Source organism: Saccopteryx leptura, chromosome 7, assembly GCF_036850995.1.
Source record: "Saccopteryx leptura isolate mSacLep1 chromosome 7, mSacLep1_pri_phased_curated, whole genome shotgun sequence".
Taxonomy (NCBI): domain Eukaryota; kingdom Metazoa; phylum Chordata; class Mammalia; order Chiroptera; family Emballonuridae; genus Saccopteryx; species Saccopteryx leptura.
In genome coordinates, this window is record NC_089509.1 from 64,895,183 (window position 1) to 64,921,468 (window position 26,286).

Here is a 26,286-nt window from a genome sequence, read left to right on the forward strand (position 1 = left end):
AAATTCAAAACATATATTAGAGGTTTCAGATGTGAATTTTTAAAGGTGATACTATCTACAAAAGATCATACCAATCTATGTGTTTCTTCTTCTTGACTTTGTTTTAGCAGTTCAAATGCCTGAAGAAGACCGCGGAAGTCAGTGATTCCATACATGCGAGCATATTTTTCATATTCTTTAGGATCAACATTTTTGAGAAGTTCTAGGATATCGATTTCTTCTTCTTCCCCAGATCCTCTCTTTAAGGCTGGAGTCCTAAGTAAAATAAGAAATAAACATAAATCACCTGTCTTTTACTTATTTTGAATTATCTATCATTCCGAGATTATAAATGTCATTATAAGATTTTTTTCTCACAAAGGAATTGTTCTGTGTCCTTTACACAAGAAATATTAATTTTATCATGTTAACTGTGAAACAATTAAAAGTGAGTGTGGAAATGGAGTACATTGAGATTGTAACATTGTTATAAAGTCCAGAAATTTGATCAAAGAGTTTTATTAAGAAGGAAAGAATAGCAGAACATTTTTATAAACTTTACAACTGAAGAGGCTAATGAAAGAATTACAAGAAAAGAAATAACAGCAATAGGAAGCATTAATAAGGGATAAATCATGTCATGAGAAAAGTATGTGGAAATTAAATGTTGATTAATGTAATAATCTAATAATTATGTTGAAACATAAATTATCTTGAAATTATTGGTAATTATAAAAATGTTCAAAATAGTTGATCTAGAAAATGATTTAAAGCATGAGAAATCATACATGGAATCAAAAATTTCACAGACAGGTTTCTATATAGGTCATTTCCTTTGTTTAAAATTTTAAGAAAAATATAATTTTCAAAACTTTCTAATGATTTTTCAGAGATCGATCTTAATGGACCACTAACCTCCACCCAAATATTGTATATTTGCTTATTTTTTTCTGTTAAAATGTCCATGTGTTTATGTTCTTTCACAATCTGAATTTTGGAGGGGATGGCCCATGCCTTTTGAGAGATCTCTTTTGTGAGTAGAAAATTACATTTTTTTTATTAAACTTACTTTTTCAGCATTGCCCTAAGATCTCCTTCAATTTTCTCTTGTTTCTTCCTTTCATCCACCTGTAGGTTAACATTACTTTCGATTTCGCCATGTTTATTAAAAGCAACACATCGGTATAACCCCGAGTCAGTCTTCGTGGTGTCTCTGATCTCCAGCTTTGCCTCGTCACCCCTCTGCTGGATAGAAATGCGACCTCCTTGGTTCAGTTGCCTCCATTTCCCTTTGGTCCATTTCACATTAGGAATTGGATCACCGCCAACTTTTGCAATGAATGTTGCAGTGGTTTCTGAGGAATAATGAAAACAAATGAATAAAAACTAAATTTTCCCAAATCACTTTTCGCAAAATTAAATCAGTAGTAAAAATGTCCCAAACTGATGAAGATGTGCTTTTCATGAAGTACTTACTTTCTACCACTCTGATACTCTGAGGTTCTGATACGAAGAAGAGTTTCCCGTCTACTGTTGCTTTCTTAGCTGCTGGGACAGCAGTTGGTTTGTCTATAAAACACATTACATGCTTTGATATCATCATTACCTTAAATTGTAGTAAATAACTGACTTTGTAAAGGAAATTTTAGGAGTGTGGCAGAAAAAAAATTACTGTGCATTCTAGGACTCATTATATATGAGAGTGGATGACAGAAGATAAAGCAGTTTCACATGCATTTATAATTCATTGTAGCTGTCACATGTAAATTGAACTACAGTCATATCAGTATCAAATCTTTATTATATGCGGCTTAAGTGTCTGTTTGTTGCCGATAGCTTATTGGTTGCTTGCGTAACTGTACTAGCCAATGGGGTGAAGTTGCCACGGCATTCAAATAGTCCCACCTTCTGGCATACCACCTCACAAATTGAGGTTAAAGATTGGAGCAATTATTATGCTGTTAAGAAATCTTAACACCAGAAGGGGTCTTTGCAATGGTACAAGACTAGAGGTTCTCCAATTGAAAAATAATGTCATAATAGCTAAGTCTTTGACTGGCTCCTCTAAAGGTGAAATACATGTCATTCCAAGAATTGATTTGGCTCCATCTCAAACAGGGTTGCCGTTTCAATTGAGACGTAGACAATTTCCTATAAAACTTGCCTTTGCTATGATTATCAATAAGTCTCAGGGCCAAACGCTTAAGCATGTTGGCATTTTTTTACCTGAGCCTGCATTTGGACACGGTCAACTTTATGTTGCCTGTTCAAGAGTTCGTGAAAGAATGGACGTAAAATTAAAAATAATTGATGGTCCTCTGCAAGGCGAGCTTAAAAATGATGGAAAGATCTACACAAGAAATGTTGTGTACAAAGAGATCTTTGACATGTGAATTAACATTTTATTATTTAAATCACCTTTATTTATTGAGCTACCGGTGGCTCTTAAGAAATGTACCACCAGTGGTTTCCTTCATTGCACTCTACTTTAAACAATTAAGCAAGTAGAAGGGGAAACCCGGTGGGGCAGTAAGCAAAGGGGCATCCTTGCCACCTGCCCTGGGTAATTCAGTTTGAATTAGCAGACACCTTTGCACAAATCATTTTAATTACAATTTATAATATCTAGAACAGCGGTCATTTCGTATGACTGCCGGGCTTTCTAGTCTTATATATCTAGACTTGGGCTTTATCATCCAGATTTCTGCCAGGGCAATGACACCAAACTACCTTATGTCATATTACTACTGCATCATTTAAGAACTTTACTTAATTTTACCCTCTTGTATATGGTGAACACAGGTTCAAGAAATATGATGGTGAACTTGGGGCAATTTCAGACAATTTTCATTGAAATTATTTCCATTAAATTACCTAATACTTCTATTATAATAAGGAGGCTATCAATTGCAAATGAGCAAAAAACTGATGTTTATAAAAATCTAATTTTATTCTTATTTAAATTGTAAAAAGCAAGTAAGTGTAAGTCGTTGTTGGTTTAATCTGAATGATACTTTAGAGGCATCTGTACCTTTAACGGTCACTTTTGCTTTGGAAGTGTCACTTCCAGTCACATTTGAAGCTTTACACACGTAATCTCCTGCATCGGCTTTGACCACATCTTTGAGTTCCAGCACAGCGGTCCCGTTTGCGAAGCTGAAGTTGCATCTGTCTGAAGGCTTCAGTTCCCTGCCAGCCTTCAACCACTGGATCCTGATCGGCTCTGAGCCCTGAACATGGCAGCTGAGCTGCACGAATTCTCCTTCACTCACTGTTACTGGACCAAGGTGCTGATCAAACACAGGTGGCTTCTTAGGTTCTGGAATTTAAAGGGCATTTTTAAACATAAAATAAAAAGGAACACAAAAGGAACGTAAAGGCAAATAAATATTAAGTTCTAAAAGGCAAACAGGTTTTGCCTCTAACAGGTAACGCTGCTTGCTGGATCATGTGCCCTGGTTGATTTCTCTCTGAAGTCAATAGTTATGTTGGTTGAATTAAAAAATAAAAAAGATAAAGGATTTAAAACAAGCAAAGAACAGATGCCATGCTGGCCATAAATCTCCCAAGCATCTGTGCCCTAAGACATTACACTGTTGGTTATTATAATTTCTATGCACACTACTGACTCTCTCATACCTGGTCATAGCCGCAATTTCACTGAACTCTAAAATCTAAGGGCTTAATGAGGAATTCTAATGCTCATCTAGATCAGCAATTCCTCCTATCCTCTGGGAAAGAAAGCCAACATTTGAGTAATCCATGAGTCCATATCTTAATATATGATTTTTCTCTGATGTTCATTTTGGCTATTAAATGCAGCTATAGTAGCATAGAATGCCAACATTTGAGTAATCCATGAGTCCATATCTTAATATGTGATTTTTCTCTGATGTTCATTTTGGCTATTAAATGCAGCTATAGTAGCATATAAAACCCAGTCTTTGCCTAAAGGAATTATTAGTTGAAGTTCAGTGTGCAAGTGAAAATCAATGAAGAACACAACACGATACAAAGGCCATGCACAACTCAGTGTTATGCAATAATTTTAGCCAGTGGTTCTGAGATCTATATATAAGAATAAAGCAATATTCATGATTGTAAAGATTAAAATTTATGACATCTACTCTTTTTTTAAACTCTGTAGATAAATAGCCTCTGAATTCTATAAGAAGTTTTATCTACTTAATGGTGAAAACATCAGAAATGCAAATCATGAATAGAAGCCACTGCCAGGCACATACTTTTCATTGTGCTATTGATGTTTTAACTTAATGGACTTAAATCTTATTAAATGAGTGAAAAATTTGAATTTTAAGACCAAAACAAGACAACTCAATGATATTAGCCTATTAGTGATATTAACCTATTATCTGTGCACCCTCCTATGACCAACTATATCAGCAGACTTGGTAGTGAATTCCAACCTGCTTTTAGGAGGTTAATTTCTAAAATGGTTCTAATGAATCTTCATCATAATCATCTGGGTGACTTCATTACAGTCAGAGGGTCAGGTTGAGAAGATCCCCCTAAACAATAAATTCTACTTCTTTGCCTCAAGCTATGACTAAGTATTTAAATACACCTTCCATAATGATATGCATTAATATCATTCATCTATTTTTTATTTTTCTTTCTTTCTTTTTTTTCCTTTAATTCAGTGAGAAGAAGAGAGACAGAGACAAATTCCCGTATGCACCCCGACCGGGATCCACCCAGCAAGCCCACTAGGGGGCAATGCTCTGCCCATCTGGGGCCCTGCTCCATTGCTCAGCAACTGAGCTCTTCTTAGTGCCTGACGTGGAGCTCATGGAGCCATCCTTAGTGCCTGGGGCCAACTTGTTCCAATCGAGTCATAGCTACAAGATGCAAGAGGAGGAGAGAGACAGAGAAAAAGAGAGAGAGAGAGAGAAGCAAGAGGGGGGGGGTATGGAGAAACTGATGGGCGCTTCTCCTGTGTGCCCTGACTGGGAATTGAACCCAGGACATCAACATACTGGGCTGATGCTCTACCACTGCATCAAACAGTGATTGCCTATTTTTTCTTTTTAAGCAAATATTCTCTTTTATCTAGGATTAATGTTCACTTACAGGCTAAAAGCTTTAGACGACATATGTCAAACAATAATCCTTTAGAAATATACTTAGTAAAGAGAATGTTCCAAAATGTGATATAACTGATAACAAAGTTAACAAAATATTCAATGATAAAAATTTAAGAATACAGTATATAAAAATAAATGTACCTTCTAAAAATGTATGTTGTCACTTATGCATGAATATTAAAGCAGACTCTGACTTCTATATGAGATAATTTCAGGATGAGAACTACCAGCTAAGAGTTTTAGTCTGTCTATATGTGACACCTACTTAGCTGAGCTCTGTACAAATAATATATACTTTAAGTACACCTATGGAAGTATGGTAAGCCACTTAAACAATATGTATTTATACCTATTATGACTTACTTGGTCAACAGAGTTGAAGAAGAAATGTACATGACTATTTCATGGGCAGTGAAGAAAAACACAATGGCCTGAGGGCCATGAAAAGAACTAACCTTTGATGACAACTGAAGATGTACACAGGACAGAACCTGCATCATTTGACACTTTGCATGTGTACAAACCAGCATCGTTCATGCCCGCTTTCTTGACTTGCAGCAGCAGTGTGTTGTTCTTGAATATGATTTCACAGTTAGAAGTTGGATGTAGCTCTACATTATTCTTGTACCACGCAACAGTTATAGGCTGGGAACCAGCAACACGGCCCTCAAGTTTGAAAGAATTCCCTTCTGTTTCTTCTACTGTCTCTGAGAGCTTTCTAGTGAAACTTGGTGGAGTTAGACGCTCTGTAAGAAATCCCAAGAATATATGAAGTGGAATCCAGAAGCAGTTATTAAAATGAGGTTTTTCAGTAAAAAAATATCATATTTTTTTATTGAAAGTCAATGCTGATCAACTAAATACAGAATATCAGTGTGTGTTCCTAAACATTGTAGCTTCCTTCCAAAGCTTATTCTAAACTGTTAGCTGATTTAAGAAATAAATAATAAGGATAACTAATGGCTATTTAAGGAATCAGATAGTTGTAAAAAAAAGTAATAAAATGAGGTTGGTCTTAATATTATGTATTATATGTAAAATTTTAGAGAAATACAGATTTAAAAAGATCTTTTTGTTGTTGTTGTTAAGTGAGAAGCAGTGCAGCAGAGAAATAGACTCCCATATGTGCTCTGACCAGGATCCTACCCAGGGATGCTCTGCCCATCTGGGCGGTTGCTCTGTTACTCAGCAACCGTATCATTTTAGTGCCTGAGGTGAGACCATGGAGCCATCCTCAGCACCTGGGGCCAACTTGCTCGAATCATTCGAGCCATAGCTGCATGAAATGAAGAGAGAGAAAGAGAGAGAGAGAGAGAGAAAAGGAAGAGGGAGAGGGGTGAAGAAGTATATAGTCACCTCTCCTGTGTGCCCTGACTGGGAATTAAACCCAGACTTCTACATGCTAGGCTGATGCTCTACCACTGAGCCAACCGGCCAGGGCCAAAAAGATCACTTGTTATCTAGAGAAACTTATTTTCTTCTTATCATTTTTATGTCATTTGTTTAAAAATGTGTCCTAAATTTTTTTTGTCCTAATAAAAACTACACCCTTAGTATAGAATGTGAAATGATTACATTTTGTCAGACCACATGTAAAATAAACGATACCTTTTATATTAAGTTGAGCTGTGCAGGAGTCCTTTCCCACTTCATTGACAGCAGAGCAGGTGTACTGTCCAGAGTCTCCCTTGTCTACTTTCAGAATTGTCAGATGGGCACTGTTATCCAGAAAACTAATCTGGTAGTTGCCGCCACTTCGTATCTCTCGGTTTTCTTTGGCCCAACTGACCTTGATCGGTTGTGTCCCAGTAACGTGGCACTCAAAGTTCGCACTTTCTCCCACCACGGCATCCACAGGGGCAAGTCGGATGTCAAAGAAGGGTGGGTTCTTCCCCTCTAAGAGGAGAGCAGAAAGACAAGACTTCAGTTTCCCTATCTGAACCTCTCCAGTTTACAGAAATCATGATGTGTCTCCCTGACTTTGTATTTGATTCTAAAAGTTTTAATTACAGACAAAGAAAGAAGTTTAAAAATCCACAAACCTGTGAGAATGAGTCTGGCACTAGAAGAAGCAGATCCTATGGGATTTGTGGCTGTGCAAGAATACTGGCCGGCAAGGCTCCGTTCTGTTTTAAAAATATTGAGAGTGGCTACATTATCTAAAAATGATGTTTGTACATTTGGGCCATCTTTCAATGGCTTGCCATCTTTATACCAAGACACAGAGATGGGCTCTGATCCAGTTATGGCACATTCAAACACAACTGGCAGTCCAACCGTTTCTTGAACATCTCTCAACTGTCGAGAAAATGATGGTGGAAGTTTTTGCTCTGTAGGAACAGAATTAAAGTCATAAACACTTTTGGACATTACAAGTTCACTGAATATTCTCACAGTACTTATTATATAGATAATGGTATTTCTAGAAAAGTATCAGGAAGTATTAACATCTCTTGAATTAACTTGGACACAAAGAAAAACATGTAAATTTTTAGAGCAAAAGTTTCACTTTAGGCCAGCTTAATGCATAGTGGGTGTAAAGATATGTATTTATACAATAATACAGATGCTGGCTGGCTTAGGTCCATCGCCAGGTACGCATCCGATTCTCCTGCTTTTCAAGACTACCTCCTAGCAATTTGAATAACACACTCATAGGGTGGGATTTTAAAAGTATGGTCACTTATTTTTCTTAAAGCTTTAATTATAGAGACAAAAGATTATATCATCCTTCCAGCTGAAGGTTTAGTCATCTTAGTCTCTTTCTATAAAGGCAATAGAACAAGATAAGCCACTAGCCATAGATGAAATTACGTAAGCAGAAAATTCTGTATTTGGAAAGAAGTTCCTAAAAAGAAAGCCCTCATCAGATTGTCTTAAATCTTGTTTAAAAGAAATACAAATTCATTCACTTCTGAAATATCGCAATCACCTTGAACAGTAAGGAAAGTTGATAAAGAAACCTCTCCCACACTGTTTTCAGCTCTGCAGATATATTCTCCACTGTCATTACTGTCAACCTGGTTGAAAACTAGTGTAGCAACGTTGTTCTTAAAATGCATTTTGTAGGTGGTCGTGGGTCTCAACTTTGTATCTCCTTTATACCAGGACACCACAATTTCAGGGGTCCCAGCAAGCTGGCATTGTAAAGAGGCAGAGTCTCCAACAGTCACCTTCACGGGTTCTAGCTGCTTGACAAAATACGGCGGCTCTGTGGGCAAGAGAGACCATGAGTCATGAAGGCAGCAGGCCAGGTGATTATTTACATGTAAAGATCGGGATTTACAGTCATAACAAACCTAGGATTAGTATTTGTGCCGAACAGGAATCTTTTCCAGAAGCGTTTTCAATGTAGCAGTTGTATTGCCCTGCATCCTCTATTGTGGTACTTGGAATTTCCAGGATTGAAGATTTTTCAGTTGTGGTTACATTACACCTCTGAGAGGGAGTTATATTTATGCCATTTTTCTTCCAGGTAGCTGAAATGGGAGGAGTTCCGGTGTAGGTGCCCTCTAGGATCAGGGATTTTCCTTTCTCTATGCTGTAATCATTGAGCTTCTTCACAAACTTCGCTGGAGCTATAAACAGATGGGAAATGTAAAACCAAACACATATACACAGAGATACAGACAGATCTATGAAGTACTATATATTAATTGTGAAATAACTGTTAATTGTGAAAGTGTGGGATCACAGTCAAACAAACCTTTGACGTGGAGGCTTGTTGTACAAGAAGCTTTGCCAGCTTCATTGCTAACTATGCAGGTATATTCTCCACTTAGGGATGTATCTACATCAAACAACTCCAGCTCAGCGACTGTATCTTCCAAAGACACATTACATCTGTCGCCTGGCACTAGTTCACTGCTACCCTTGAACCAGCTGACACTGAGAGGAGGCGTTCCCTTTATGATGCTTGTGAAAGTTACATTGACTCCAGTTAGAACATCCATGGCATCAGGTTTCTGAACAAAAGATGGTGGCTCTAAATAAAAAAGTACAGACCAGAAAAATTTAGTATTTTTGATTTGTGATGATAAAAATGTTTATAAATTACAAAACACAATTCTATTTCACTGTATTTTTAACTGACCTCTGACAGTCAAAGGAGCACTGCATTTATCAGAACCAGCCACATTAGTAGCCACACACACGTAGTCCCCGGCGTCTGATTCTTCCAGCATGTTCACAGTTAAAGCACACGTGTTATCTGTCAGGGTGGTCTGGTATTTTCTCCCACTGCTAATCTCATTTCCCTCATGGAACCAGGAAATAGAGATTGGAGGTGACCCATAGACTTTGCACTCCATTACAACTGAGGAACCAGACAGACCATTTGTTTCTTTCAATTTTCTTGTGAATGAAGGAGGAATAGTTCGGTCTAAACGTAATAAAAGTCAAACAAACAAGAAACATAAGTTATAAAATGATTTGAAAAGAGAATTACTGTCTTTCTGATGGAGTACATCTAGATCCATTCGGTTCCTTGGGGAGGATATCAAAGAATTCTTTATAGGTTCACACAATTGGAAGCCTTGAGGATCAGTGAACAAGATATGCTAGTTGACTTCTTAGGGAATTTGGTTTCTCTTTGTTGTGACACACTATATGATGAGTGATTTCAGCATAAGCAATAGAAGACCACTTTATCCTCATCCAGGGATGAAATTTTACTTCTGCCATCCTGCATTGTGGAAATTCCTCCAGGAGAGACAGATATAACTTTGAACTTGGTTTTCTTCTAACTATATATGGTATGCTACTTCTGATTTGGCTGATTCGGAGGATGTCATACTCACATCATGCTGTAGAAGATGGAGCCCCTCGCACATACGCGTGTATGCAAATCAGGAACTACAATATAATTACATTGAAACAAAACCCTAACCAACCAACCTGAAACTTGAACTGAGACTGTGCAGCTGTCTTTGCCGACAGGGTTTTGCACCTCAAAACTGTACACCCCACTGTCACTGGGTGTCACGTTGATAATCTTAAGGCCAGATACTTTGTTGAAGAAGCTTATTTTGTATTTGCTGTCACTTGTCAGTTCTTTTCCATTCTTAAACCACTTAGTACTGAGTTCAGGTGTGCCAGTGACTATGCACTCCAAGGTACAGGTGTCTCCTGTGGTAACATTTATGGATTGTGGCTTTTCTACAATTGCTGCAGGTTCTAAAACAAAATAAAATTGCATCCAAATTTTAAAATCAACTTGAAAAACTAAAGAAAACACAGAAACTGGTAAGTATATGCCTTATGTTCATAACAACTTCCTATATGTACTAACCAAGAATGGATAGTGTGGCAAAGCATTCTTGCATTCCAGCATCGTTTTTGATCTGACAGGTGTACTTCCCAGCATTGGCTGTTTCTGCTCTTGAAAACTGTAAGGTTGCAGTTTTTTCTGAATAAGAAATCCATATGTTGCCACTTTCTCTAACAATTTCTCCCTTATCTTTGAACCACACCACTGAAATTGGCTCAGGGCCTTCAACAGTAGTCTGCAACTGGGCTTCTTCGCCAACAATAGTAGAAATGTCGCTGAGCTTCTTCACAAATCTTGGTGGTGCTGATGAAAAAGAGGCATATAATCGATTTATAATGTATGGAATTAATAGTATTTTCTCTAACTTTGAATGCTAGGAATCAACGTAGCGATAATGTGTTGTTTCCATATGTTCAATAAGAGGCATTGCTGGTGAATGGGAATGGGACACATTCAAGTTTGTAGTAAGCAGGAAGAGTTGAACATCTTTTCCTTTCCAGCTTTCTAATTCCAATACAAACCCATTAGTAAAAAATATGTCTAAAAGGATATTTGGTGGCATCTAGAAATGACATGCACCCTAAACAAAAGAGTTGGATAGGGAAAAAGGGAAAAGGGTAAGAGATAGCTAGTAATAAAGAACTGGGCAACAGCTAAGGGGCCCACAGAACATTAATGTTAGACATTAGCAGAAGATAGTAAGCAGAAGAGAATGAAGTCACTCTAACCTTTCAGAGTGATAGAACCAACACAAGTGTCACTCCCCACATCATTCGTGGCTTTACACTGATATTCCCCAATGTCTGCAGTGTCGACATTCAGGATATGAATACTCGTAAGGAAGTTCTCAGACATTATCTTGTATTTCTTGCCATTTCTAAGTTCTCTCTTGTCTTTATGCCAAGAAACTTGAAATGGGGGAGTACCCTGAAGCTCACATTCAAGATGAACATCAGTTCCTTTTAGGGTTTCAATAGAATGAAGCTTTTTGTAGAAAATGGGTGGTTCTAAAATTGGAAGGTAATTAAGTTAGGAAAAAGAGAAAGAAAAGTTAGGATGCGTTCTGCAAATATATAGGTACAAGTAAGAATCAGTTTTCCATTCCATCATAGAGAAAACATCGATTTCACTTTTCTACTGTACCCTTTAAAAATTTTAAGACATTGATGAAGATCAAACAGAGTTAAGAGGACAACTAGAGAAGAAGCTAATGTGGAAAACACAAAGGAAGAGTAAGAGCTGACCTTTAACTTTTAAGGAAGTGCTGCTGCTTGCACTGCCTGCTGCATTGCGGGCTTCACATGTGTAGTCGCCCGTGTCCTCAACACTGAGATGGTGCATTTCCAACACTGCCACCGAGTCAAGGAATGACATCCTGAATTTACTGCTCTCTTGAATTTCAGTTTCATCTTTGTACCACAATACTCTGATTTCTGGAGACCCTCCTATTTTACATTCATATCTTGTAGATTCATCCTGTTTCACAATTCTTAAAGGTTCTAGCTTTTTAATGAACCTGGGTGGTTCTACAGAACCAAGAGAGAAAACACAAGGTTAAGGTGTGGAAAAGGCACATATAACTCAAGATGAAGTAAAAAGAGGAATCTCTGTTGAACAGAGAGGTTTTTAAGTACATTTATTTTTGCAAGCACGCATATCAAATATTATTGTAGGCCCTGGCCGGTTGGCTCAGTGGTAGAGTGTTGGCCTGGCATGCAGAAGTCCTGGGTTCGATTCCCGGCCAGGGCACACAGGAGAGGCGCCTATCTGCTTCTCCACCCCTTCCCCTGTCCTTCCTCTCTGCCTCTCTCTTCCCCTCTCACAGCTAAGGCTCCATTGGAGCAAAGATGACCTGGGCGCTGGGGATGGCTCTGTGGCCTCTGCCTCAGGCGCTAGAGTGGCTCTGGTCGCAGCATAGCGACGCCCAGGATGGGCAGAGCATCGCCCCCTGGTGGGCAGAGTGTTGCCCCTGGTGGGCGTGCCGGGTGGATCCCGGTAGGGCGCATGCGGGAGTCTGTCTGACTGTCTCTCCCTGTTTCCAGCTTCAGGAAAAAAAAAAAATTATTGTAGAAGGAAGGAGGAAAAGACATTAATTACTATTGCATAAGCCTCTTCCCAGCAAAAGAATCACTTTTGCAGTGCAAGATCAGAGGCGTAGTGTGTTGGCAGAAGCACTCTGAGGCTCACAGGGAATAAGAGTTGTATTACTTCCTGAATGTGAGTCAGTGGAGGACTATTACCTATTTCCTATGGCTGCAAAGATGCGTTATATACCATGACAAGTCAGAATAGCAAAACGGGGTCAGATATCTTAATATTTTTAAAGTGCCACTTTCTTTTTTTAGGTTTTAGATATTTCTTCAACCTTAATAATTTCTCTTTCAAGTGAGGAGAACAATGCTTTCTTCATTAACCAAAGCAAAAAAAACAAAACAACAACAACAAAAAAACCAAGCCTAGGGAGATAAAGATGTTTAGCTAGATGCCATAGAGCAAGTGGGATGCTAAATCTAATTATATTTTAATTTCAAGATATTGATAAACCATTACTACCACTACTACAAAAATCTTTAATAATACTCTAATGGGTTGACCAGCAGGCAACTGACTTAAGTATTTAACACCTGAAAATAGCAGCCATGACATGTTATAGAAGAAAATGGTTGTCTTCCATAATGTCAGATATAGATGTACTCCCCAGCTCCCTGGCTTCCATGATTATTTCAATGGGGATAATGGAGGGAAAGATATTGACATAATTAATCTGGACTCTTCTTTTTTTTTTTTTTTTTTGTATTTTTCTGAAGCTGGAAACGGGGAGAGACAGACAGACTCCCGCATGCGCCGGACCGGGATCCACCCGGCACGCCCACCAGGGGCGACTCTCTGCCCACCAAGGGGCGATGCTCTACCCCTCCGGGGGGTCGCTCTGCCGCGACCAGAGCCACTCTAGCACCTGGGGCAGAGGCCAAGGAGCCATCCCCAGCGCCCAGGCCATCTTTGCTCCAATGGAGCCTCGGCTGCGGGAGGGGAAGAGAGAGACAGAGAGAAGGAGGGGGGGGGGTGGAGAAGCAAATGGGCGCTTCTCCTGTGTGCCCTGGCCGGGAATCGAACCCAGGTCCCCCGCACGCCAGGCCGAGGCTCTACCGCTGAGCCAACCGGCCAGGGCCGACTCTTCTTGATGGGCTTGATAGTGTGGGGCTCTGCTGTCCCTTAGAGGGACAAAATCCATTCATTTAGTAACTGCTATGGAAAATAAGTCATTTGAGATAACTTTTTTTTGCCCTAAGATAACTCCCTTCAAACTTGGACTTCCTTGCAATTCTATAAAAAGTTTTTGCTCCCTCTCTCTAATCTCTACTTTTAGCCATTGAAAATAAACTTTTAGTCCATATTTAATAAAAATTTGAAAGACTTGACCTCATTTGGAAGGTCCAGGATGCACAAATTCACTTTTAACTACTAGACCATAAGCCTAAACATAACTTTCAAGCATATTTTTCCTCTTAAATTTTAAGATATTGAAAATGTAAAAAAGACCTTGCTAGTTTACTCAAACAAGTACCTTGTACACCCAGATGAGCAGAGCAAGAATCTTTCCCAGCAACGTTGCTTGCATAGCAGGTATACTGTCCAGCGTCACCTTTCCCTACTTTGAGAACTGTCAGCGTGGCAGTATTTTCAACTAAAGTCATCTTGTAGTTGCCTCCAGGGCGAATCTCTCGGTTATCTTTGGCCCAAGTGATTTTGATTGGTGAAGTTCCAGTTACATGACATTTAAAAGAACCACTTTCTCCAAGAGCAAGATCTACTGATACAGGCTTTAGATCAAAGAAAGGAGGCACTTCATGCTCTGAAAAGAATGAAGACATGGTGACTTCAGATTTCATGCTCCCAGACATGGAGCAGATACAAAGTGACAGCAGAACTTGGTCTGAAGCAGGGAAGCTACTTCACAATGAAGAGGGTGATATGATCAGCTACTCACCTGAGAGAATGAGCTTGGCACTGGATGAGGCAGTCCCAAGAGGATTAGAAGCGGAGCAGTTATACTGACCAACATGGCTCTGGTCAGTTTGCAAAATCTGAAGAGTTGCTACATTATGAACAAAAGATGTTTGCAAATTAGAATCATCTTTCAAAAGTACCCCATCTTTGTACCAAGACACTTGAAGAGGTTCTGAGCCATTGATGCGACATTCAAATGCAACTGCGAAACCAAGAGTCTCATGAACGTCCTTCAGTTTTCTTGCGAAAGTAGGTGGAAGTTTGCGCTCTGTAAAGAAATTACAGATAAACCTTATTTACAAGAGAGAAAAGTATCTACAACATATTTCAGTCTACTAAAACTTTGATGATTTTAAGAAAATAGATCTGTCAACAGACAGCAAGACTTGTTAAGCAAAACAATCATCACCTTTGATAACAAGCACAGCTGAAGAAGCGACTGCCCCCACACTGTTTTCTGCCTTGCATGTATACTCTCCCACATCACTATGGTCCACCTTGTTGATTACCAAGGAGGCAATGTTATTTTTGAATTGCATTTTATATGCAGGAGCTGATCGTAGCTTTGTGTGTTCTTTATACCAAGAAATTCTAATTTCTGGGGTTCCATCCACTTTACACTGTAAAGTTGTAGGTTCTCCAATGGCTGCTTCCACATGTTCCAAAGGTTCAATAAAATAAGGTGGTTCTAAGGTACAAAGAATCGTAGTCAATCAATCGTGCTAACTAAAAGAGGAGGTTTTAAAAGAAAGAAAAGAGAGCACCAAAAAGAGGTAATTGTCAACACACCTAAGACAGACACCAAAGCTTCACATATATCCTGCCCAGCCTCATTTTCTATCAGACAACTGTATTGTGCATAATCTTCTACCGTGCTGTCAAGAATTTCCAGTATAGTCGATTTTTCTGTCATAGTAATACTGCAATTTGGAGACTGTGAAACAGGGAACTCATTCTTCATCCAGCTCACTGAGATGGGAGGCGTGCCAGCATATGTGGCCTCAAGAACTATGGGGCTTCCTGTCTCAACACTGAAATCAGCCAATCTTTTCACAAAGGTGGCTGGTTCTATAAGGAGAAAAGAAGAGGGTAAAACTGACATTCTGAAATGAAGACGTGAGAACAGTTTTAAAAGATACGCCAATGGAGAGGAGAGCAAACCTTTCACAAAAAGATGAGTGGTGCAGGAAGCAGTTCCAGCATCATTAGTAACAAGGCAAGAATAGTCTCCACTCTGCAATGGCTCCACCTCAGACAACTCCAGTTCTGTGACAGAGTCTTCCAGAGAGATGGTGCATGACTCCCCGGACACCAGTTCCCTGCTGCCTTTAAACCATTTGACTTTGAAAGGAGGGGTGCCTCTAATGACACTGGTGAACGTGAGGCTCATTCCAGGTAAAACTTCCACAGAATCAGGGGTTTGTTCAAAAGATGGTGGTTCTAGATACCCCAGCAGGGAGGGGAAGATCAAGAGAAAAAAAAGAAATCCAAGTGAGAAGTGCTTTTTGCTATTAGAAGAAAAGGGAGCTAAGACTAAAAATGAAGACAAAATAAGGAAATTCCATGCAAGGCAGGCACTGAGTCACAGGGAAGAGACCTAGGGCAGCAGCAGCCTGATTCTTGCACACTGACCTTGCACAGTCAGGACTGCTGAGCATTCATCTGAACCAGCCACGTTGGCAGCCACACATGTGTATGTGCCTGTGTCAGAAGGCTCCAAGAGGCTCAGAGTCAAAGTGCAGACATTTTCTGAAAAGCTGGACTGGCATTTAGGCCCACTAATGATCTCATTTCCATCCTGAAACCAGCCAACTGAGATGGGAGCCGAGCCCGAGACTCGGCACTCTAAAACCACAGAGGCCCCCAGGGTGGCTTTGGTGTCTTTCAGCTTGCGGATGAAGGAAGGAGGCACGACTCGATCTATGCAGAGAAAGGTAGTTTTCTGTTTAAAGAGAAGCTTTATTTTTTCCCCCCAGGAAAAATGATATACTCATAAAAATCGCAGACAACTTACCGGAAACGTGAACAGATACAGTGCAGTTACTTTTACCAACACTGTTTTTCACTTCAAAGCTGTACAATCCCTTGTCACTCATTTCTGCACTGGGGATCTTAAGTGAAGCCACTTTGTTGATGAACGTAATGTGATGTTTGCTGTCTGCCGATAATTCTCTTCCATCTTTGAACCACTTGGTTGAAAGTTCTGCTGTCCCAGCCACTACACACTCTAATGCAAAAGGATTTCCAGTCGTGACAGTCATAGGCTCTGGCTTCTCTATGATTCTGGCTGGTTCTAAAAGGAGAAGTAAATTACATTGAAGATAAAATCACCTTCCAAACTAAGAGTGTAATCAATATAGGTAAGAGTAATATTTGCAGAAAATGATCATGGGTCAATCGACTAGATTTTTTTTCTCAGGCTGTACATTGTTACTAACCTAGTACAGTCAAGACTGCGGAGCATTCCTTCATCCCAGCATCATTTTTGATTTGGCACACGTATTTTCCAGAGTGAGATGCTTCTGGGCTACTAAGTTGGAGGGTTGCAATGTTATCAGTGAATGAAATCTTCGTATTTTCACTCTCTCTGATGACTTCACCTTTATCTTTCAGCCAGACCACAGAAATTGGCTGGAAGCCTTCCACTACAGCCCGTAACTCAACAGCATCCCCAACAAGGGTTGAGGCATCACTTAGCTTTTTCACAAATCGTGGAGGTTCTAATGAAAGAAAGTGGTTAAAAAAAAAATGAGAATAATACCCACATAAATTATTGGTCAAGCAAGAGAAGATGAAAGGAAGAGACATATATGTTTGTGCCTGTATATACAAACCTTTGAACTTGACAGTGCAAACACATGTGTCACTTCCCACCTCGTTAGTAGCTTGGCAGTGATATTCTCCTATATCAGAGGCTTCAAGATTAAGGATATGAAGACTTGTGTCAAAATTTTTTGAAGTAATTTTAAATTTCTTGCTGCTTCGAACTTGCTTCCGGTCTTTAACCCATATCACTTCAAACGGGGGGGTTCCCGAAATTTCACATTGTAAGATGACATCAGAACCTTTAAGGGCTCCTACTGGAGAGGGCTTCTGGGTGAAAACAGGAGGTGCTACCAGAAAAAAAAAGACAAGATAAACAATGAGAACATCTGCTTACTAAAAAGGAAAAAATAATTAGAATCTAAAATCTTTAAGAGTAACTGGTGTGACCACATAACAATATGCTAACCTAAATGACAATTCATAAAAACTAGTTTAAGAATTGCAGACAAATATCTTTAACAAGCACTTTTACATTAGAGTTTATAACATTACTGAGAAAGGATCTAAATCAGAGGAGAACAAAGAAAGAAAGAAGTTGAATGTGTCTAACCTTTGACGGTCAGTGCTGTGCTGCAGCTGGCATCACCAACACCATTATGAGCTTCACAGATATAGTCTCCACTGTCCTCAGCACTGGCCTCATTGATGGTCAGCAATGCCACAGAATTAATGAATGACATGTTGTATTTCCAACTTTCGTGAAGTTCACTGTCATTTCGGAACCACAGAACTTTGATTTCTGGGGAACCACTTATTTTACATTCAAGTTGGATGGATTCTCCCTGCTTTGCAACTTTTGAAGCTTCTAATTTCTTAACAAACTTTGGAGGTTCTAGTAAATCAAAGGAAAAAAATAACATGTTTATAGTTGAAGATACTGTAAATGCTTATTTAAACTGGTTTATTAAGAATGTACTTTCTGAGAATTTTGTGGTAAAATAAGTTGCCTTCTCTATTAAATAAGCTTTTACTATTTTTTCTTTTTATTTTTTTTAGCGATTGTGAGAGAGTGGTGGACAGACAGAGATAGACAGACAGGAAGGGAGAGAGATGAGAAGCATTAACTCATGGTTATGGCACATTAGTTGTTCATTGATTGCTTTCTCATTTGTGACTTGACCAAATGAGGGCTTCAGTTGAGCCTATGACCCTGGGCTTAAGCCAGTGACCTTAGGCTCAAGCCACCAACCATGGGGTCAAGACTATGATACTATGCTCAAGCTGGTAACTCTGTGCTCAAGCTGGTGAGCCCGCACTCAAGCCAGATGAGCCCGCACTCAAGCCAGATGAGCCCGCGCTCAAGCCGGTGACCTAGGGGCTTTGAACCTGGATCTATAGCATCCCAGGTCAATGCTCTATCCACTGTGTCACCACCTGATCAGGCTCTTTTAATATTTTGAAAGAGAATTAAATTGATTTTTTTTGTAGTTCAAATATATAAGCTAAAACATATAAGTTAATGTAGTATAGAGGTACTTGATTAAAATTTAGTAATGATAAATCAGAATGTCACATAACAGAAAAGAATGGAAAAAGAGAATGAATAGTTGAAACAACATTTAACAAATTTTATTTAAACAACACTTTTTGGTAGAATTACAAGTAGTGACACACTAACTTAAAGAACAATATAGGCGAGATATAAAACTGAGACTCATGGACATAGATGAAAGTGAAGTGCTTACCAGGGTAGAGGCTCGAGGGGAGGGGAGTAAAGAGGGACAAATATGTGGTGATAGAAAATGATTTGACTTTGGGTGGTGGGCACACAACACAATCAACAGTTCAAATGCTGAAATCTATGTACTCTTATTAATGTCACCCTAGTAAATTTAATTTCTAAATAAAAAAGACTTTTTTTAAAAAAAGAACAATATAAAGAGAAAAACAGAACTTTGATTTATATTACTTCCAACACGAACATACAAATACTAACATGATCCAGTTAGTTTACCCCAAACGTCTACAAACTAAAGAAACTCTCAGAAGACAATGACACAAACATAAGAAAGAACAAATATTGGTAAATGCCACATAATGATACCTTTTACACTGAGTTGAGCTGAGCACATGTCCTTGCCAACATCATTGGTTGCTTGGCAAGTATAGTGACCGGAATCTCCTTTGCCTACTTTAAGAATTCTCAAGTGGGGAGTGTTTCCCACACATGTGATTGTATAGTTTCCTCCAGGACGAATCTCCTTGTTGTCTTTTGACCAAGTGATTCGCATTGGTTGAGCACCAGTAACATGACACTCAAAGTCAGCACTTTCCCCAGCAATTACATCTATAGATACAGGCTTGATGTCAAAGAAGGGAGATTTCTTAGGTTCTAGAAGATGAGAAGAAAAGGCAATGTGTGTGGGTTTTTTTGTTTGTTTGTTTTTTGTTTTGCTTTTGTCATTGGTTATTTCTACATTGACAATAAGCAAGAAGTAATGGTTTGCAAAGAGAAAGGATAACATGAGAACAAACCTCTTGCTGTCAGTCTAGCACTAGAAGATGCTGTTCCCAGTGGATTGGAAGCTGAGCAAGAGTACTGGCCAGAGTGACTCAAGTCAGTCTGCAAAATTTTCAGAGTTGCCACATTATCTACAAATGATGTCTGTAAATTTTCATCATCTCGCAAAAGGACCCCATCTCTGTACCAGCACACCTGGATGGGTGCAGAGCCATTTAATCGACAAGTGAATGTAACTGGTAACCCAACAGTTTGTTCAATATCCTTTAATTGTCTTGCGAAGGATGGTGGGAGTTGACGCTCTGTAGGAAGATAAGTGATAGCTGAGGCATTAGTAGATGAAATAAAAATTTCCTTAATAAAGATACAAGAGTTAAGATAAGAAAAAAGAAATGATTAATTTCTAAAATATCATCCATCACCTTGGATTCTGAAGACAGTCTTAGAAGAGGCAGTTCCTATACTATTTTCTGCCTTACATGTGTACTCTCCACTGTCATTGATATTCACTTTATTGAAAACAAGTGTGGCCACATTGTTTATAAGGTAGGTCCTATATTCAGGAGTTGCCCGTATCTTGGTGTCTCCTTTATACCAAGACACGGTAATTTCTGGTGTCCCAGCAACTTGGCATTGTAAAGAAACCGAATCCCCAACGGATGCCTCCAGAGGTTCCAATTCCGTAACAAAGTAAGGTGGTTCTAAAGAAAAAAGACTCACAATTAACAACTGGAATGAAAGAAAACCAAACAAATCAGGCTTCCTGTTAGATGAATTGCCAATCATTTAAGACAGACTAAGACAACACACCTAATGTAGATACCAGAGCTTCACAAACATCCCTTCCTGCCTCGTTTTCAATCTCGCAGGAATACTGCCCTGCATCTCTTTTTGTGCTATTCAGAATTTCTAGGATGCAAGTTTTCTCCGTTGTGACTACATTGCACTTTTCAGATGGAGTTATGCTAACACCATCCTTTTTCCAGGTAACTGAGATTGGAAGTGTTCCAGTGTAGGTGCTCTCCAGAACGATGGACCTTCCTGGTTCTACAGAGTGATCGCTTAATTTCTTCACAAATGCAGCTGGTTCTGGTGAATGACAAAGCACAGCAGTTAAACACAATAAAAACACACAAAAAGATATCAGTATACAGAAACTAGGAAGAGCAAATGCGTTTGAGCAAACCTTTAACAAAAAGACGAGTAGTGCAGGATGTTTTGCCAGCAGCGTTAGAAACCACACAGGTGTATTCCCCACTCTGAGATATGTCGACATTAAATAATTCTAGTTCTGCTACAGTGTCTTCAAAATAGATGTTGCACCTGTCTCCTTTCAATAGTTCTCTGGCACCTCGGAACCAGCCAACCTTGAATGGAGGGGTTCCTCTGATGACACTGGTGAAGGTGACATTCTTGCCTGGTAGGACTTCCAAAGGTTCAGGTTCCTTCACAAAAGAGGGTGGTTCTACATAGACATGGAGGACAATGAAAAGAACCTGTAAACTCCAAGTTTAAGTACAATTTTGAATTAAAAAAAGAAGAGCACTTCTGAATGTGTGTCAGCCTATATGTACACCCAAAGAGGAATTTGTAAGAAAGGGTTTGAGCGTCTAACACTGACCTTGTACAGTCAACACTGTACGACATTCGTCAGACCCAGCGACATTAGCAGCCACACATGTGTAATTGCCCATATCTGATGAGTCCAGAGAATTCAGCTGCAATGTGCAGACATTATCTGAAAATGTGGTTTGGTACTTTGCTCCACTGACAATCTTGGTTTTCTCATGAAACCAGGCAACAGAGATAGGCGATGATCCAGCTACTTTGCACTCCAAGATGCAAGAAGTACCCAGCACCCCAACAATATCTTTCAGCCTTCGTGTGAAAGAGGGAGGAACCATTCGGTCTGTGTGAGGAAAGGCAAGAGATGCATCGTGATTCAAAAGAACAGAAGAGTCTCACAAGAAGAAAACTTTTGAAAGGGATTTGCATAAGCAATGGAAGGAATATATCAGAACTAACCTGAAACATCAACCACAGCTGTGCAGCTGCTTTTTCCAACATTATTTTGAACCTGGAAAGTGTATGTGCCTGCATCTTGCTTTTCAATGGAGAGAATCTTTAAGGAAGAGATTTTGTTGTAGAAGCTAAATTTGTGTTTTTGGCTGCTGGTCAACAGCTTTCCATCCTTGTACCATTCAACTGAGAGTTCAGGAGTGCCAGCCACCTTACACTCCAGAGTGCATGTTTCTCCTACAGTCACTGTCATTGGTCCTGCCTTCTCAACAATGACTGCAGGCTCTGAAATAAAATTTGATAGCCATCTGTCAAAGTCTGTTACATTTACGATAACTCTGCTATCTTTAGCTCTACTATCCACCTCACTAAGATTGGTTATTCCAGTGAGATGCTTATGTTAGGGTTCCCTCTCTAGATTTAAAATGTGATTTTATAATCACATACTGTCATAAAATTCTAGCAGTTATTATTAAGAAATAAGTTTGTGCACTAGTTGACTTCTAAAACAATTCAGACAGTATATAGTAAAATATGTATATTGATATACATATCCTTCTTGAGAGCAAAGGCTATCTATTATTTTTAATTACTTGGTATTTCTGCTCTACTTTTGGGTAAAAAGATAGTTTTTTGAAAGTTGTTATTCAAACAATTAAAAATTGAAGTTTAATATGCCCAAACATGAAAGTGGCAAGTTTCACGTTGATCTCTGCCATTCTTGTCAGCTTTAACAACTAGTATTTTGGAAACAAAATGTCATGCTGGGCTCCTAATTTTTTTATGTGTAAGAAAAGATAGTGATGATTACATCTGCTAAGCCATTAAGAAAAGTAGTAACTAAACAGTAAAACAGATGGCTTATTTTCATTAGAATCATAGAGTTTTAGAAGATTTATTAAATTTTTTTTAAACCTTTTAAATAGAGAAGGATGGACATAGTTCTAGAAACAAATCCGAGAAGGAGATTTTACCAGTAACTCTTAGTAACTCATTTCAGTGTTTGGCACCACTTTCTACCAGGCGACTATTGTACCATACTGTACCAACCTAAAACAGTCAGTGTGGCCATGTTCTCCCTCATTCCACCATCATTCTTGATTTGGCAGATATATTTCCCAGCGTTAGCTGGTTCTGCTTTTGCAAACTGTAGAGTTGCAACATTTTCCACAAATGTGATTCTGATGTTTTCACTTTCTCTAATCACTTCTTCCTTCTCTTTAAGCCACTGGACAGAAATAGGGTGGATGCCTTCTATGGATGCTTGTAACTCAGCAGGCTCCCCAGCTACGACAGTGAGGCTGGTCAGTTTGGAAACAAATCTTGGTGGTTCTGAACATGGAAAGATGGATGGAGATTGTTGAAAAGATTGTCCAGATAATGAAACAATAAAAAAATGAGCATTTTGCACATTCCTGCCATTTCTGCCACGTGCAGGAAATATGCTTGCTTACCTTTTAACTTTACAGTACAAATGCAAGTATCACTTCCTACTTCATTCTGTGCTTTGCAGTGGTATTCCCCAATGTCTGAAGTCTCGACATTGAGAATGTGAATACTTGCATGGAAGTTTTTGGATGCAATCTTGTATTTCTTGCTACTTCGGAGTTGCCGCTTGTCTTTGAACCACACCACCTCAAATGGTGGTGTTCCCGAAAGTTCACACTCAAGACTAACTTCAGTATTTTTAAGGGTTTCTACTACAGGAGGGAAGCTGCTAAAAACAGGTGGTTCTGTAAAAAACAAGAGTTTCTCATGAATTGGGTTATTTAATTTTGCAGGGTATTTTTATTTCCTTGTTTTTATATTGGAAGATATTGTAATGGGTAAGTGGTCTCAAGTGCTGTCACTTTAGTGTTGGGGAATAACAGCTTTGGAGAGGCCACCAGTCTTGACTGAATCTCTCAGCTTCATGGGCTGAGAACCCTGGCTCTCTGTCCTAAGCATTTCAGCATTCTCTCTACTCCACCTTACTTATTTATCTTGGGCTATAAAGCTTGATGCACAAATTGTAAAAATAAGAACAAAAGAGAAAAAGAAAACAACTAAACAAAGCCAAAAATGCAAGTAAATTAATTAATATGATTTGCATGAGGTATGGAATCCTGACTGCACGAATAAATTGTTTGTATGTGCTCTGTCACCGAGACACTTGGAAGTCATGACAACATTTGTGATCTAAGTCTTTCACTTCAACCAATGGTTATGGCATTATTTGCCTCACAACATAACAAACCTGGCCTTTGTGACAAAAATACTGGGAAATGGTAGTAGAAAATACTGGTACTATTTGCACCAAGGTATAGGGATATTATTTTATTAAAAAAATAGGAACTGATTCTTGAAAAAATATATATATAGTTGTTCTGCTTTAAATATAAGGTTAAAACCTCTATTGCTCGCATCTTGTTTACATGTAGTAACTATTCTTTGTTATTAATGATAAATATTAAAGTGAGAATGATATATTTATAAATTGACTGAAGGTAAAGTTAATTTAAAAGTGCCTACTCCTTTGGGTTTTTTACATGTTTTTGAAACATCAAATTTGAATTGTTTGGCTAATGTGTTGAGATGATCAGAATTATGGCATTGGAATAACAAGAAAAATATCTCATGATGATTGGCTGGCTACATGTAAACAATCTTATGAAGAAATTGCACCTAAAAAGGGAAATAACACCAGTTTGGAGAAATATTCTATGAGTTCAAGTGGAAGCTAAAATGACACTAGAAGAATAAAGAGCTATGACACCCAGAGGTGAAGGAGGTAAGTTTCAGGTAATGGACAGAAGAAAGAGATCTCTACCTTTTACCGTGACCTTGGTACTGCAGCTTGTGCTGCCAGCAGGGTTCTGAGCCTCACAAATGAAATCCCCACCATCCTCAGTACCAAGACTGTTCATCTGTATGACGGCCACTGAATCAATGAAAGTCATTCTATATTTATCACTGGCTTGGATCTCATGTTCATTTCTGTACCACACAACTCTGATTTCTGGGGATCCAGTTATCTTGCATTCGAGTCTTGCTGAGTCACCTGCTTTCACTATTTTGGATGCTTCTAGTTTCTTTACAAACTTTGGTGGTTCTAGAGAGTGAAGGAAAGAAGAGATTATCAGGGAAAAAATACAAATAACAGAAGTTCAATCAGGTGGTATGTAGAAAAGAGAAAAAAAACGCATGACCAATTCCTTGCAGATACAGTGGACTGTGTTAGAAAGAAGGGTACACTCTTGACTAGGCAGGTGCACTGTCACAGATCACAGAAAGGACCAGAGCCACAGGTTAGACAGAAACAGAAAACAATCAAACTTGCACACCTGTCACAAGCAACATTGTTGTACAAGAGTCGCTACCAACATCATTGGTAACTTGGCAAGTATATTGTCCTGTCCTGGAAGCATCCACAGAGTAGAGATTTAAGAAGCTAGTTGACCCTTCCAAGCCAATGAAACATTTAGGTCCAGGGGCAAGTTCCACATCATCCTTAAACCACTTTATTTTAAACGGTGGTGTTCCTTTTAGTACTGCTTTAAATTCCACGGTAGAATCAGGTATGGCTTGCTGTCGCTCAGGTTTCACTAGGAAGCTTGGTGGTTCTATGAATTTTTAAGAGAAACATATTGAATTAAATTCCTGTAGTTAAATTATTTTACCAATTTTATGGACATATAAGAAAGCATCACTGAAAAGAGGTAATGACTGAATATTTCTTGAACTCAATAAATACATATCTAAAGAAACGGAATTATTAAGACCTTTAGGTCTAAAGAATACAAGGTAAGAGTGATACACTTCAAAAGCAATTACAAAGAAGAATCAAGAAGGGGTAAAGAAATTCCAACCTTTTACAGTTAAGATGCCACTGCATGCATCGTCCCCTGCTACATTTGAGACTTTGCATGTGTAATTCGCAGTATCTTCTAATTCCAGATTATTAACTTCCAGTACCACAGTGTTTTCGTGACAGACGAGTCTGTATTTTGCACTTGTCGCTATTTCCTTTCCATCCTTAAACCACTGAGCACTAATAGGGAGTGAGCCAGAAACCTTGCACTCCATGTGAATAGAAGAGCCCAGGACTTTATCCATTTTGGCTAATTTTTTGGTGAACGATGGAGGAATATTTTGATCTGTCCAATGCAAACAGCAAAACACATCCATTAACATGTTGCCATTTGTTTACCAAGGACATAATATAAATAACAGAAGCCAACCGGGGCCAAGGTACACACCTAGCACTCTCAGGTAGGCATCACAGCTGCTGCTTCCAAAGTCATTTTCCACCTTGAAAGTATACTGCCCACTGTCTTGCTTCATTACTGACTGGATCCTAAAACTGGCCACATTATTTTCAAAACTCATTGAAAAATATCTACTGGGCACAATTTGTTTCCCATCTTTAAGCCATTTCACTTTGAGTTCTGGTGTTCCAGCCACAACACACTCCAAGGTCACTGGATCTTTCTCAGTGACATCAACAGATTTAGCTTTCTCTAGGATCTGAGCAGGTTCTGCAGTAAGAATTAAAATGTGGGTAAGTTTCACTGACAATTCTACTAGACATAACGTATGTTTAGGAAATTGTCTGCACAGTCTAGCTCCGAAAGGGAATA

At 38.9% G+C, this 26,286-nt stretch overlaps 1 protein-coding gene across 1 annotated transcript in view; it reads right to left on the reverse strand.

The window, feature by feature from the left end:
• TTN (titin) overlaps nt 1-26,286 on the reverse strand; it is a 284,284-nt gene that overhangs the window by 175,233 nt on the left and 82,765 nt on the right. The window contains exons 64-101 of the mRNA XM_066346291.1: nt 25,906-26,184; nt 25,516-25,803; nt 24,991-25,269; nt 24,477-24,758; nt 23,122-23,400; nt 22,718-22,999; nt 21,674-21,952; nt 21,270-21,557; nt 20,835-21,113; nt 20,459-20,737; nt 20,071-20,349; nt 19,663-19,950; nt 19,232-19,519; nt 17,738-18,019; nt 17,196-17,474; nt 16,800-17,081; nt 16,376-16,654; nt 15,994-16,281; nt 15,523-15,801; nt 15,151-15,429; nt 14,771-15,049; nt 14,342-14,629; nt 13,919-14,206; nt 11,598-11,879; nt 11,082-11,360; nt 10,375-10,656; nt 9,981-10,259; nt 9,178-9,465; nt 8,791-9,069; nt 8,384-8,662; nt 8,017-8,295; nt 7,127-7,414; nt 6,693-6,980; nt 5,540-5,830; nt 3,011-3,298; nt 1,456-1,548; nt 1,049-1,334; nt 72-255 (exon numbers count right to left, since the gene is read on the reverse strand). Of these exons, the coding sequence (XP_066202388.1) occupies nt 72-255; nt 1,049-1,334; nt 1,456-1,548; nt 3,011-3,298; nt 5,540-5,830; nt 6,693-6,980; nt 7,127-7,414; nt 8,017-8,295; nt 8,384-8,662; nt 8,791-9,069; nt 9,178-9,465; nt 9,981-10,259; nt 10,375-10,656; nt 11,082-11,360; nt 11,598-11,879; nt 13,919-14,206; nt 14,342-14,629; nt 14,771-15,049; nt 15,151-15,429; nt 15,523-15,801; nt 15,994-16,281; nt 16,376-16,654; nt 16,800-17,081; nt 17,196-17,474; nt 17,738-18,019; nt 19,232-19,519; nt 19,663-19,950; nt 20,071-20,349; nt 20,459-20,737; nt 20,835-21,113; nt 21,270-21,557; nt 21,674-21,952; nt 22,718-22,999; nt 23,122-23,400; nt 24,477-24,758; nt 24,991-25,269; nt 25,516-25,803; nt 25,906-26,184 (10,457 nt within the window). The remainder of the gene's footprint in view (nt 1-71; nt 256-1,048; nt 1,335-1,455; nt 1,549-3,010; nt 3,299-5,539; nt 5,831-6,692; nt 6,981-7,126; nt 7,415-8,016; nt 8,296-8,383; nt 8,663-8,790; nt 9,070-9,177; nt 9,466-9,980; nt 10,260-10,374; nt 10,657-11,081; nt 11,361-11,597; nt 11,880-13,918; nt 14,207-14,341; nt 14,630-14,770; nt 15,050-15,150; nt 15,430-15,522; nt 15,802-15,993; nt 16,282-16,375; nt 16,655-16,799; nt 17,082-17,195; nt 17,475-17,737; nt 18,020-19,231; nt 19,520-19,662; nt 19,951-20,070; nt 20,350-20,458; nt 20,738-20,834; nt 21,114-21,269; nt 21,558-21,673; nt 21,953-22,717; nt 23,000-23,121; nt 23,401-24,476; nt 24,759-24,990; nt 25,270-25,515; nt 25,804-25,905; nt 26,185-26,286) is intronic.